Genomic DNA, 15,418 nt, shown 5'->3' with positions numbered 1-15,418 from the left:
ATTTTACTGAAAAACTTCATCTAATAAAAAAAAAATGAGCTTAGTTTTGCTATTTCATACTCATACTTTCATTGTTCTCGGTTTCCTTATACTTGTATATCCAATGGATATATCTGGGACCATCAGGGCGGGGGGGGGGGGTTGGCGTAGTATCCAACAAGCGATCATGATATTTTTAAAGAGCATAGAATAAGGAATTTATTGGTACTACTTTTCTTCGTATAGCATTTTTCCTTCAGATGCGGTCAACAACAGCTATGCGACCTAATTTAACCTAAGCTGTTGCAGGGGTTAAGTTGATTTAGAGTTCAGTTACATGGGGTTGAGTTAAACTGGGATGGGTTTAATTAAAATCGAATTGCACTGGGCTGAGTTTCATAGAGGTTGAGTTTAACAAGGGTTGGGCTGGACAGGCTGGAGTTGGACGGAGCTGAGTCAAGCAGGAACATCGTAAAAGATTTACTAGAGACAGGAAGAGTAAGATAAAAACTTTCAATTTCATAAAAAACACATATTTTCCCAAGGCATTAAAAAGTAAAAAAAAATATTTCATTCTATCCAGAAAACTGAAGCTTTTTGAAAGTAATGATGAAAGCCCGGGCCGTTATGACATAGAAAGTTGTCGCTGATAATTATACAACTGTCACTACTGCTCCAGGATTTCACCTTGTTTAAAAAATCCAAAATTTTTTCTTTTTTAGGAAACATCAGAAAAAGCAGAAATTTTTATCTTTACTCATTTAAAGATACAAGGTGGTCTCTACAAAACATTATTTATATTCTCTTCCTTTTTTTTGATAAACTTTCTTTTTAGATTTTTTTTTCTAAAGACACTTTTTTTTAGTAGATTTTTATGTATTTTTTAGTCTTTTACAATTATTTTCGTTTATTATGTTGTGTTAAAAGAAAATAGTTTATATTTTATTTTTGTATCTTGGGCGTCACGTAGAAGAATAGTTTTGAATGTAAAATAAAAAAAATTCTGTACTAAATTTGCATAATTGTTTTTATTCTAATTATATTAGCTGCATTATAATATATTAGTCATTTTTTGTTTTACTTTAACTCATTTGCTCTTTCAATGGAAATAAATTCCATGCACAAGAAATAAGACTTTTGAAAAGCAAATCATTTGGAAGACAATCGGAAAGGTTTTCAATTTCTTTTTTTTTGCTTTTTTTAACAACCCTAGACAATTATATAGAATTTCAGATAGATCTAAAAAGTTGTTTCAACAGTCAGAAACTGAGGTGATTCTAAAATAAATAAACTAAATTACTAATTTATTAATGATTACTAATCAAACAATAGTTACTACTAACTGACTAATAATTGTTACTAATTAGTAACTGAATTACTTTGAATCGCTCAATTGGTTATTACTAACTGATTTAATACTAGTCACTAATTGATATTATTATTAACCACGAATTAAATATAAATTGTCCTTTGAATCGTTAATTACATTATTAAACATAACTTAACTGACTGTTTACACAAATCTTGCATACTTTCATATACTTAGACAATCTTCTATACTGTTAATCCTCTACAAACTTTTAATTAAATTTGAAGTTGCTTTAATTCAACCGACATTTTCCACCTGTATAAACACATTACGACCAGGTCACAGTATATACCTCCAAATTCCTTCGTAATAAGTGACCTGTCATTTGTGGCATTTTTTATGAAATAAATAAATAATAAAAGAAACAGGCAACCTTGTGCCATATGACAGTGTAAAACTTGTATTATTAATCTATTAAAATATACTTAACATACGAAACAATTAAAGACCTATACCAGCCTTGTTAATCGTTTTTATATGATATTAAAAGAAAGCATTCGCTCAAATGCATATTCTTCCAGGAAGTTGTACGTAAAGAAACTGAAATAAATATGAAAAGTTGTATATAAAATAGCAAATTAAATTATTTACGGCCAATAACTTAACTGCTACAAATCATTCAATTGATTATTATTGATTGATTTTTTCATCACTAATTGATGTTATCTTTTAACTAGGCTACTAATTGAAAATTAATTAAAAATTGAAATATCAATTGAATTATTAAAAACAACTAAACTGACTGTTTGCAATCTAAATATCTAAATGACTAAATATCTACGATGTTTAGAGAAACTTTTACATTCTCAGTTCTCTGCGCACTTCTCATTAAGTTTGATTTCATTTTATTTGAACAGAAGTCTTGCACCTTAATGTACACATTATGCGCTGGATCATTGGTTATTCCACCCATCTCCTTCGTGTAGGGGCATATAATTTCTTGTCATGTACATATCTTTATGAAAAAATTAAATAAATAAATAAACAGGTAGACTTTTGCAATGGGATTGTAAGGTTCATGGGTTATTAAAAATGCTAAAAAAATTTCGAGTAAAAAACTCAATACATTCTTTCTTGACAACGGCTTCTCCTTCAGCTTCCTTTGCAATAAGTAGCCTGTCATTCTCTTCGTTTTCGTAGCTTTAGAGGGGGGGGGGAATAACCTTCTGCACTAAAAATGTGTAAAGCTCTTATATTATTAATATATGCATAATATACAAAATAATTAAGATCTGAATTAGTTATGCTAGCCGTTTTTGGTATGATAGTAGTAGATTTCATTAGCTCTATTTTTTAATATTCTTCTAGCAACAACTGTATTTTAACAACTTAAATCCCCTTGATCAAGCTTTTTTTTTTTGAGCAAGCAACCAGCTTGCCAATCTCAGATAAAGAGGCATTAATTGATATTTCGACAGATGATTCTCTGGGTTTCGAGTTTAAACATGTAGATCTTATGAGTTCTGGGCCCGAACAAGGAAAGAATATAAAAGCATATGTGATAAAGCCCTGAAGTATTTGTTGCGTTTCCACAGCCCAGTACTTGTTAAGAGGGCATTGTCATCCTATGTATTAATCAAGAACAAACATAGAATAAATAAACAAATAGAATTTGGTCCAGATTTAAAAGATTAGCTCAAATATTCAAGCTCAAGGACTCATTGAGAAGCATTAAGTTTTCTGTCCATACATGTTCATGATAAATTATTTAAAAAATACCAATGCAAAATGTTCTGGTCCATTTAAATTATGAAAAAAATGTATCAAACTTAGATTTAATAATTGTTTTGTGAAATATAACAATAACTTGCAAAATGTCTTTAAATGTTTGTTAAAAAAATTTCAAGTCAGATTTAGTAAAAAAAAAAAAAAAGGTTAGGAACCACTGTTCTAAGAAGTTATAGGTAAAGAAGGTGAAATTAATCTAGAAAGTTGTTTCAACAGTCAGAAACTGAGGCGCTGCTAAACAACTAAACTGAATCACTAGTTGATTAATGATTACGAATTGAATGTTATATTTATAGCCTACCAACTCAATTGCTACAAATCACTCAATTGGTTACTATCAATTGATTTGTGATTACTAGTCACTAATTGATATCACTAACTACTAGGTGAATACTAATTACTTATACAAATACTAATTAAATTAAAGAAAACAGATATACTGACTTCTTGTAAAAACCTTGCAATAAATTTCACCTAGTTTGATGAGAGCTTAAACTCCGAAATTTTCACCTAATTTTCATTTAGATTTTGTTTTGCTTTAATGCAACTACAGCTTTGCGCCTTAATAAACGAATAACATTTGATTATTAATTTATTAATATACACACAAAATATAAAATAATTAAAAGATCTATACAAGTTATATTATTCGCTTTTTGATATGATATTAGTAGAACTCATAAGTTCAAAAGCTTTCTGGAAAGCCAAATCAAAGCTCTGTAGAAATTCTAAGAAAGGAGGCTTTTGATCCACTTTCAAAAGAACCTGATAAACTTCTTTAAGCTTAGTGACATCAACTTCAGAGAACCTGCAAATAGAAAAATAGCCCCATAATCAGGCGCAAGCGTATAAACTTATTTCAAGGGAGAGTGTATTCTAATAAATATTTAAAATAGAAAAATATGAAAGTTGTAAAGAAAAACAAAGAAATCTTGAATTTTTCAAAATTTAGGGGAATATGAAAAATTTGAAAAAAATCTAAAACTTTCAAAGGAACCTGATACACTTCTTTGTGTGTATTTGTATCAACTTCAGAGACCTTGCAAATAAAAAGGTAACCGTATAATTAAGCGCGAACGCATGCACTTCCTTCAGGAGGGGGGGGGTGGAAGAGATGGTTTTCAAGAAATATAAAAAGACTAAATTATATAAACACTTAAAGAAAAAGAAGAAATCTCCAATTTTTCGAAATTTTGGAAAACAATCAAAAAATTGTCCTACGCCGTTACCTGGGTTTTATTCCATACATATATTTTGAAGTTTAATGACAAGATAAACGCAATAAATCTACTTCCAGTCAGGTTTATGCCCAGAATTATTTACTTAGGGGGGGGGGCTAAATTCAACGGAATCCGGAAACAGAAAAAGTAACGCTTAACTATAAAATAACAGTCGGACCCACGGCCTTAATTATCAAATAAATTTCCTTTTTCTTCTTTATATAGAAACTGCTTTCATCGAGACCTATATAGAAACTGCTTTCATTTGCGGGTTAATTTTTGAAGCTTAAATATAACCAAGAAAACACATTGGCTTATAGCATATTATTTCTTGAGGAGTGGTAATAGCCTGGTAAACGACACAGCATTTGCATCGGAGTCCATGGACAATTCTTCTGGGCTCGGTCTGTTTTGATGGGCGTTTTCGGGATGAAAAACCTCTTCCTAGTTAATTTATCTACTATGGGCTGCCTCCCCATGGCAGCATAATATTTGTAAGCATGGATATATAATGAGTCAGAGGTAATAGGCTTGAGATTGTCTGTGCAGGATTTCGACTCTTGTTGATAGAAGAGCATCGCCAAGTGCTGAAAACCATGTTGTTACCAAAATGGGCCCAAGATTGCACAAAGCCTTCATTCATACTGGAGGTCCCAGGGACATCTTGCTGACCGGTTCTAAGCCGGCTTAAGCACTTCGGTGTAGACTTGAGAAGATACGTGATCCCCGTCCTGCACTGGTATCCGGGATCATTACTTTTCCTGAGGCCAACATAATTTCAATGATTTAAAGAACATGAAAATTGGAACTTGGAATGTTATGACATTAAAAAATGACTATCGTATCGACATTTTGACTGACGATTCGAACTGGACTTATTAGGAGTTTCAGAAACTCATATCCCAGGGGTAGGAAACATGAAATTAGGAGATATAGACTTTATTTATTCAGGCAGGAAGGATGAGGTACATAGACAGGGAGTAGGGCTCATGATGAATAAGGAAGATGCTAGGTTATGTTTAGACTGGGAAGGTATTTATAATTGAATACTAATTGCTCATTTTATGACTAAAAAGTTCAGGGTATCAGTTATAGTAGTATACGCCCCTGTAGTACCGACTGACGGAGATACTAGTGACTCAGATGAATTTTACTTACAGTTACATGAGCAAATAGACAGGGTCCCAGGTAGAAATATGATGTTTTTTCTAGGAGATTTTAACGCCCAGGTCGGTAGAAATAGGGATAGATGGTATCCTAGCCTAGGTAAACTTGGTGTAGGAAAAGAAAATAGTAATGGATACAGACTTTTGCAATTTTATAGGTATAACAATCTAGTTATAACCAATACGGTTTTTGGTCATAAAATGGCTCATAAGTTAACACGGTATTCAGATGATGGTAAGACAGCAAACCTTATTGATTATGTTACAGTAAACCGCAGACTGGCAGGATCAATAAAAAATACTAGGGTACATAGGAGTTCTTTTGTTGATGTCAAAAGTAAAGATCACCATCTAGTAGTATCTAGGGCTAATTTCAAGCTGAAATTCCAGAAGGGTAACTACCTACCGAAAAGTTATGTTGTTGGTAGACTCCAGGACGAGAATCAGAGAGAAACTTTCCAGGAACAGTTGAATACTAAACTTGAGAGTTTCAAATATACAATGTAGAAGATGGATGGAATAATTTGTAAAATTGCTGAAGGTGTCTTAGGGAAGATAGCTAGTACTGCAGCTACGAGTGTTAGTGATAAAGCTTTATGTTTAATAGAAAGGGGAAGGGACTTGTACAAGAATTATCTGAGTGATAGGTCATATGAAAACAAAAGGAATTCAAAGAAGGTGGAGAAATCATTAAAATATGAACTAAGGAGGTGTGAAGTGGAGGCCATGGATAAAATTGCCGAGGATCTGGAAGATGCAGCTAGTCGGCATAATAGTAAAATATTGTACTGGCAAGTCAATCCAGACTTGTCCCAGTTAAAATAAGGAACGGGGTCACAATTAGTGATAAGGAAAGAGTGAAAGAGAGATGGGAAGAACATTTTGAGAATGTGCCAAACCGAGATAGAGTTACAGTAATAGATATCGAGGAAAATGAAAAAATTTTTGATACCTTGGATGTGAAGGAAGATTTGTTTTGTGAGGAAGAATTAGCGACAGTACTAAAAGGATTAAAAAACAATAAGGATCCAGGTGCTGATGGTAAATGAGTTTCTTAAATATGGTGGCTCTGAGGTCAGAAATAAGTACTGAAGATTATGAATATGATTTTTAAAAAAGAAGATGTACCTAACGATTTTAGGAAAACCTTAATTAAGCCACTTTATAAGAAAGATGATAAAAGTGAGTGTGGTAATTATCGAGGCATTAGTCTGGTCTCTGTAGGTAGCAAATTACTTAGTAATATGATACTTTTTAGACTGACAGATGCCGTAGACAAAGTTTTAAGAGAAGAACAGTGCGGTTTTAGAAAATTTAGAGGATGTGTCGACCAAATTTTCACTCTCAGGTTAATAATTGAGAAGTGCCTGAGTTGTCAAACACCTTTGGTCCTCAGTTTTATAGATTATGAGCAAGCGTTTGATTCTGTTGATAGAAGAGCTTTAGTAAAGGTTTTATCCTTGTATGGTATACCAGACAAATACATTAAAGTGATTACTGCTATGTACGAAAATAACACTGCTGCGGTTAAGGTAGGAAATGAGGTTAGCAGCTGGTTGTGTATTAAATCAGGAGTTAAGCAGGGTTTTGTTCTATCCTCCTTTATATGGATTATTTTGATAAACTTTGTCTTAAGGAGCACAGGAAATTTTAAGCACAGGAAAATTTCATTAAATTTAATGAAATTTTAGAGGTTTTGCGGATTCAGGGTGCTAGTATTGGTTTGAAAATTAATGTTAAGAAGACTATGTCACTAAGGTTAGGAATTATTGAAGATGAAAATGTGACGTTGGGTAACGAAAAGATTGATCAGGTGGGCAGCTTCATTTACCGTGGTAGTATAATTAGTAAAGATGGTGGGAGCTGTGAAGATGTTAAAAGTAGAATAGCCAAGGCTCAGGGTGTTTCACCACAGTTAAAAAAAAGTTTGGAAGAATAGGAAGATAAGTCTGCAAACCAAGATTAGAATATTAGAAGCTATAGTGACGGCAGTGGTCAAATATGGCTCTGAAGCATGGACGCTCCGAAAAGCGGATGAAGATTTGCTACATGTTTTCCAGAGAAATTGCTTAAGGATTGTTCTGGGTACCCGGATGACTGACCGTATTCAAACAGCAGGCTGTACGAAAAATGTGGTTCAATACCGCTTTCTAGGACTATGATGAAAGAAAGGTTGAGGTGGCTAGGGCACATTCTGCGGATGAAGGATGACAAACTGCCAAAGATTGTCCTTTTCGGCCAACCGTCTATGGCTAAATGGAAAGCAGATCGACCTAGTCTGGGGTGGGAGGATGTCATAAAGAAAGATTTAAAGGAAATGGGAACTTCCTGGGAGGATGTAAAAAGGAAGCCTTTGAATGAGGGAGGGTTGGGATGGAGAAGGAGCGTGCGTAGCTGTGTTGGCCTCAGGTGGCTTGGTGCTGCGGTGAGTTGTTAGGAGTAGTAGTAGTAATATTTCTGTACGAGCTATACTAACTGACTTAGTCTTTTTCATTGATTTGCTTTCTGGATACTGTCAGATAAATTTTAAAGGGTTATTGATAAATGCTTCTTCTAATTGGTCAGTGTCTCCGCTGGCCCACAGTGTCTAGCTAGTTAAAGAAAACTCCAAGTCCATGGAAGTCAACGTTCAAGTGAGTTAGTGAAGTCCAAAGTTTGTGCTGGTATGACGTTTTGGTAAGTAAAAGTCGGTTATATTTTCTAGATCCGCTTTTGGTTATCCCCTAACCCTGTTAGGAGAGGAGAAGGTAGTTTTAGAGGCGAGTTCTTAATATTTGTTGAGGGATGGCACCTACATTTACACACCCATAGTATATATATATATATATATATATATATATATATATATATATATATATATATATATATATATATATATATATATATATATATATATATATATATATATATATATATATATATATATATATATATATATATATAAATATCCCGTATTATATAAATATAATAACGATGGCATTGGATCGTAGCACCCTGCTTTATCTCCCTCCCCCCTCAGACATATAATAATGACCAAAAGAAACACATTTTTATAGAAACATTCATGTTTTCGGTAGGAGAGGGTAAAACAGAGAATTACCCCCCCCCTCCCCACATACCATGAGCTCGACCTTGGTTTCAGAATTACTCCAACTTCAGTCGCTTACTGCTAAAATTGAACGTGTTGTCTACTTGGAAATCCCAAATTTGATAGTAAGAAAAAGAAAATCAGATTTTTTGATGATCATCCGAAAAAAAGTACGGAAAAACCCGAGAATATTAATTTACTGGCAATAATATAATTTTAATTCAAATTAAATTTGCTCTTAAAAGAACTCTGTCTTTCGTTTCTCGAATAAAACTTTGATCTCCATCGTCATTTATATCTGACTAATAACGATAATTTTGTAGTTTATCAAAAAGAAATTGAACCAATATGGGAATCTATTGTAAAAAAAAAAGATGTAAAGAAGGTGAAGAAACTATACCACACAACAATGTGACCAACAAGAGAGACCTAAAGAGAACCCCTACCTCCCATTCCTTTCAGGGGATATGTCTAAGAAATATAAAGAGAAAATTATATAAACGTAATATAATAACAAACTTATATACGTAATTATATTATAAATATAATGAATAAATATAATCAAATAAACGTGATGAATAAAATCGAAGGACACTATGTTCATTCAGGTTGTCAAAAAGGCAAATATGCAATATCTCAGGAGCGGCTAAAGGTATTAACTTGAAACTTTCAAGAAATGTTGTGCGGGATGTACAACTAAATCATAATACACTATTTGCATCCACATTATGAAAAGGGCGCCTGTTCAAGATCTCAAAAACACCTAAGACTATTACAAACTTTCAGGGCATGTTGTAAGGGCTACTGAACTAAATCCGAAGATATTATGGGGATCCTGGTTGTCAAAAGGGTGTATCTACGATGTCTAAATAACAGCTAAGGGCATTAAGTTGAAATATTTCAGGGCATGGTGACTGGATGTTAAACTAAATAAAAAAACACTGTGTGCATCCAGGCGGTCAATATCCCAGGAATGGCTCACTTTTAGGGAATGCTGAACTACATCAAAATACATCATCTTCATCCTGGTTATCAAAAGAGCGTATCTGCAATGTCTCAGAAACAGGTAAGGATATCAATTCGAAAATTTAACGGAATTTTAAGAAAATATCGAACTAAATCAGAAGACACTATATACATCGAAGTGGTTGTTAAAAAGCCCCATCTGCAATTTATCAGGAATGGCTAAGGGTATTTAATTGAATCTTTCAGAATATGTTGAGGGGATATTGAACTAAATCTAAAGAAACTATGTGCATCGATGTTGTCAAAATTGTGTATCTGCAACGTTTCAGGAACGTCTAAGGGTATTAAGTTGAGACGTTCAAAATGCATGTTGAGATAAATCTTGAACACACTCTATGCTTTCAGCATGTCAAAAGAGCGTGTCAGCAACATCTCGGCAACAGCTAAGGATATGAATTTGAAACTTTGAGGGAATGATGAGGGGTGTATTTAACTGAATCACAAGATACTGTGTGCCTCCAGGTTGTCAAAAAGACATATCTGCAATATCTTAGGAACCTTTAAGGGTATTAATCGGGAACTTTTAAGAAAATTTTGAGAAGGGCGCTGTATAAAGTCAAAAGACATTATGTGCGTCAAGGTCGTAAAAAAGGAACTTTTGCAATATCCCAGGAATGGATGAGGGTATTGAGTTTGAAATTTCAGGGAATACTGAACTAAATCAAAAGACATCCAGTTCAAGACGGCTGTCAAATTGGCATATATGCAATGACTCAATAAGCAGCTAGGCGTGTTAAGTTGAAAAGGTTATGGAAAGTTGAGAGGGATATTTAATTAAATCATAAGACACTATTTGTATCAAGGTTGTCAAAAGGGAATATCTACAATATCTTATTAACTTGCAATGGTATTGATTTAAGACTTTCAGTTAATAGTGAGGAAGGTGCTAAAAAAAATGAAGACACAATATGCATCCAAGTGGCCAAAAAAGGGCACATCTGCAAAATATCAGAAACGGGGGTATTTAGTTGAAAGTTTCAGGACATATTTGAACTAAATCAGAAGACATGTTGTCGAAATAGCGCACCTGCAATAATTCAAGAACGGCTAAGGGTACTAAATTGAACATTTCAATGCATGCTGAGATAATTCAAAACACAAGTTTTCAAAAGGGCGTATCTACAACACCCAGGAGCAGCTAAGGATACTAAGTTGAAACCTTCAGGGAATGGTGAGAAGGGTTCTGAACACAATCAAAACTTAATAAAGGTACTAAAGCGCAAATGATGTTCTATTTTAGTGGACTTTGGAGGAAGGAGTGCGTTCCATTAACTCCTGTTTATGGAAGTTTTAGTTCATTTTAAGTTTGACTTGACCATTTATAGTAATTTCTGCTCGTTTTTGGGGTTTGTTTATTTATTGATATTGGATTTATGTTCGTTTTAAGCTTGAATTATAATTATTTGACTTTATTTCTCCTTGTCTTTGGTCTAATGTTGCTCTTGACTTTTTCTTGAAAAAACTTTTTCTGTGGATCAAAATTCTTTTTAAATTAATATCACACCAAACCACTTATTCAGCGGGAATAAAATGATACCATTAAACCAAACACGAAGAATTCGGTTATTTGAGTTTTAATTATTAAAAAAAAATGTGTGATACTGTCCATAAAAGAGAAGTTCTTTTCTTTGAAATTTGAAGAGATGATTCGTTCTTAACAATTTTAATAGAGACACCTAGGAATAACAGCCATTTTGCGAGCAGGGCATGTTGAGGTAGAATTTCAGAAACGAGGCTGACGTGAACTGTTACACAGAAGGGAGTGTCATAAATCACATGGACAGTTACAGTCCGAAATACCAAGCCCTCCTCCCACGAAGGAGCAGTTTTACGCCCAAAACTTTGCTTTGCTTAAGGCTCTCAAAAACAATAAGCTCAACTAAAAAAATAATTCTCAAAAATAAGAAAAATACCTTGAAATTGCCAGTGAAACCGAAAAATTCGCAAATTTTCTTTTACTAATTTCTCTGATAAGTTTCTTTCAGTTAAGAACTTTGTTCCAAAGAGTACTTTGACCATAAAAGTAAATTATACGTCACATCAAAACTGTAATTTGAACTTGATCGGCAAACTCTCTTTTCCAATGGGTGCAGACTTTCTTTAAATAAAAGCTGACAAAACCTACATTTTGTATTCTCAGATTGATGTACAGGAGGCCCGAGACGGTCAATCATTTGGATCAAAAAGCTTCCGTAAATCGATTGACGTGTGCTTCAATCAACCCTTCCATCCAAAGCTAATTTCAAATACATTTTTAACTCAGGGCCCGATTTTTAGTTTCAGTTGAGAGCCAGGTAGTGAAGTATCTACCGTGTGTGAAATGCAGTCTAATACTTATCTGACTTTTCTTGCATATACTTTGGTTGCACTCAAGCGAAAACAAAAAGAAAATAGGAAACATCGTTGGTCCAAGGAGTGGTACCAAGGTCCAATGGTTGGTCCAAGGATGAGAAATCGCTTCCCTATTATCACTTATTGAACGTTCTTTGCGATACAGAACAAGAGGACAACAGGAATTTCGGAAACTGTAAAATCTAGTTTCAATGTCTTTACCGCTCGCAAAATCCTGTCAAATAACAAACTTTTCTTATTTCGTTATAATGGTCATTACGTTTAACTTTCCGTAACTCAGGGTGATCCCGGTATGCCCCTATTAATAAACAGACATGCTCGCGTTCCGCATTTTTGCTTACTTCCGATGTGTCTTCCATTGCTTGGCGCGTGACTGACGCAACACTTGAACAAAACTAGTCTAGACGGTCAATCACCCTCTTCAACCGATTGAGTGATTCAAACTTTCTATCAATCACCGTCCACGCTTGACTCAGGCGTCAAACAGTTTCGTAAATGGTCAATCATGCTTGAATCAATCGATTAAAGGAAGCTTTTGATCAAAATGATTGACCGTCTCGGGCTTCCTTAAATGTTATTGTTATGCCATTAATATTGGAAGGGTATTTAATACTTAAAAATAACTACCCAAAATTGCATAACAATAATGCCTTAAAATTACCAGCAAAACCCCAAAATGTCAAAATGCCATTTGAAAATTTTCTTGTATGTAATTTCTTCTTCTTTTAGTTAAGAACATTGTTTTCTTTTCGCCAATACAAGTCAATTAATTTTGATTGAGCTGTACCCAATCTCTAGGAGGATAAGGGATTTGGAGTTAAATTTCCATTCTCTTTCCTAATATCTGTAGCTTCACTAAATAAAAAGAAACAAGAGCTTACTTTTTGTTTTTTTTGGATTGTTGCAAATGCAGCTGTATGCTTTGAAGAAGAGTTTTTAATAAATTTTTCAAAAAACTTCGAAGGACAACGTCAGCTTCGTCTTTGTCTTGATCTTCGGTTGATTCTCCGGAACCAAGCGCTACAAAATACATTTGTGACATCTTGTGCAGCACAGAGTGACAGCTAAAGTAACAGGAGATGGCAGCACGTGCTTGTTTGAGCCGGTGATCTTCATCTATACGAAGATTTGCAAATTGAGTGAGTAAGTCAGCAAAGAGGAGAGAGAGACAGAGAGAGAGACCGAGAGAGAGATCTCCATCCAAAAAAAGGAAGAGAAAGGCAAAAGGATTGGATTTAACTTTTTTTAGTTGTTATAACCAGGTTTTGTATATATTTTCGAATTGTTTTGGTAAGTTCCCTTCAGAAAACCTATTTAAATTTCTTAACTTACTAGAATTCCGTTGTCTTAGACAAAAAAAGGTGGCGAATTCAAAATATTTCTTTTAAAATTCCTTTTTAAATATATAAACAAACATTTTAAATTCTTTTAGCTTCAAATGGGTAGCTAAACCACCCTCTTCTCCTAGTTATGCGTATGGCTCAATGAGATTCACATAGTTTCTTGAATACCAATAACTCAAATCGGGTTATACAATCGCTTGTATAACTGTATAAAGCTCGTTTTTATAAAAAGGGAGATCAATGATAATCACAATTCAATAGCAATGTGCATCATAGCAACTTCTACAGTTAGTATTAAGGATCTGGATAATTATGTTGCTGAGAAAAAACCTATTTTGCATTCTAGGGTTCCTGAATCTGAGTCCTAATGTGAAATGTGTGAGCGTCATTCAAGAAGGTGGCCAATTTTAATTTTTTTTGCATAAAAATGCAAACACTGGGTAGGCAGTAAGAGCAGCTGTATTTTTATTGAAAATTACATTAATGACAACACAACAAAATAATATGACAAGGCTAATCTTGGTTTACAATTGAGAGGTACCAAAAATAAGAGTGAGGCTACCAATCCTCGACTAGAAAGGATTGAATGTTATTTGCCAAAACAGCAACAGCAATAAAAAAGATATTACAGGAAAAAAAAAAAATTTCTTAGACTCATAAAATTTTTCATTTTTCAATTTAATTTTACAACATTAAAAGAACACTTTTTTGTCAAAACTTTTCTTTCGGATCCTATTCCGCTAAAAAATTAAAAAAATTGATGCCCAAATAAAAATTTAAAATGAATATAGATAATTGTCAAGTAATCTGTATATTTGGAAGCAGTTTGACCAACTTAAATATTGGGCCTAAGCCCCTCCCTCCGCTAAATAAAAAGAGTGCCAATAACGGTTTCTTTCTTTTCCTTGATTAAAACCATATTCTTGAATCAAAAAAGGGATCACGTCTAGTGCTTCCCATACAAAAGTTATTTTCCTTTTTGTTCATGGTGGGGAACTATAATTCTTTCTCATGAGACATCTTTCTTTTAAACGCCTTTTTAAACACCCGGTTACTATGTGCCATGGTTCCCTCTTTACTAGGTTGCAGCTACCACCGCTGATATTTTTCTAAGCCATTTCCCAAAATCCTTCAGGTCCTCAAAATTCGACGGTTTTATTGGAATTAGCAGGTAGTATTAGATTCTCAGAGGAGATTTTTCCACTTCTTAATCCAGACCACCCTCTCCCCCAATCTTTCGACAGATAGTTTTGATGTCTTCACAAATGGAAACTCCATCTTTCGTGGTCGTAAAATACTTTAAAAGTAAAACTCCGCTCTTTTTGCTCTCTTCTCTCGGTGCCGCCCGCTAGAAAGTGCCACCTTGGGTGGTCTACACCCTCTAGTTATGCCACAGCTCACACCCCCGGTGCGTGGCTATAGTGCTTGCTGCATAAAATTTATCTAATTTATTTCCTTGTAAAAAGGTAAACAAACCTGCACCGCAAAGAATAAGATCGCATCGCTCCAGTTGGACAGCAAGGTATTTAGCTAAAAACTCCATGTCCAGAAACGAATCGGCTGCCTGCTTATAATGCTTTTCAGCTAATTGTCTAATCTTCGTCACTGCACTAGAGCTAACGTCTGCACGCCTGTAAAAGAAAAAAAGAAACAAAAAGCAAAACAAAGAAAAGATTACAAAACGGATAAAAAAATTAATCTTAAAATTATAAATAGATCTTGTTATGAAATTTTGCCAAAAACATTAAAAGTTGGTGATATTGTCTCTTGCTCTCGGCACAATTCATTAATTTGGGCAGCAGACCTTGTGAGGCCAATTGCTTCTATATTTCATTTTCAGACTTGAAATGCACAAACCTTCAAACTGAACTACCTATTGAGTATTTGTTCAACGGAATTAACAGACTCCCTTAGCAAAACAAAACTCCAGAGAGAAAACATACAACAGTATTTTTCTAAAGACGACAACACTGTGTCTCAAGGAACTTTGCCCTAGATGTTTTTTCCCTGAACATAATCAGAGTGAACAGTTATCTAGATATGATATAAAAAATCAAAATAACGAGTTGACTTAGGAACATAAGTGGGATTCTAGGGTATCAGACAATTCAAAAGGTTGGGGAAGTAACTTCAAAGACAAAAGTTTT

The 15,418-nt window shown here is 34.0% G+C and overlaps 1 protein-coding gene across 3 annotated transcripts in view; it reads right to left on the bottom strand.

The window, feature by feature from the left end:
- Nucleotides 1-3,661: 3,661 nt before the first annotated feature.
- The window catches only part of LOC148949052 (erythroid differentiation-related factor 1), a 101,445-nt gene continuing 89,688 nt past the window's right edge, over nt 3,662-15,418 (bottom strand). For all 3 annotated transcript variants that reach the window (XM_089093121.1, XM_089093120.1, XM_089093122.1), the window contains exons 11-13: nt 14,748-14,902; nt 12,810-13,044; nt 3,662-3,884 (exon numbers count right to left, since the gene is read on the bottom strand). In XM_089093121.1, coding sequence (XP_088949247.1) covers nt 3,722-3,884; nt 12,810-13,044; nt 14,748-14,902 — 553 coding nt within the window. In that variant the 3' untranslated portion in view covers nt 3,662-3,721. The remainder of the gene's footprint in view (nt 3,885-12,809; nt 13,045-14,747; nt 14,903-15,418) is intronic.

Source organism: Artemia sp. Qi Xiang Cuo, chromosome 8, assembly GCF_049724085.1.
Source record: "Artemia sp. Qi Xiang Cuo chromosome 8, ASM4972408v1, whole genome shotgun sequence".
Classification (NCBI taxonomy): Eukaryota; Metazoa; Arthropoda; class Branchiopoda; order Anostraca; family Artemiidae; genus Artemia; species Artemia sp. Qi Xiang Cuo.
Note: the sequence above shows the minus strand (reverse complement) of the source record. Positions and strands in the feature narration are given on the sequence as shown.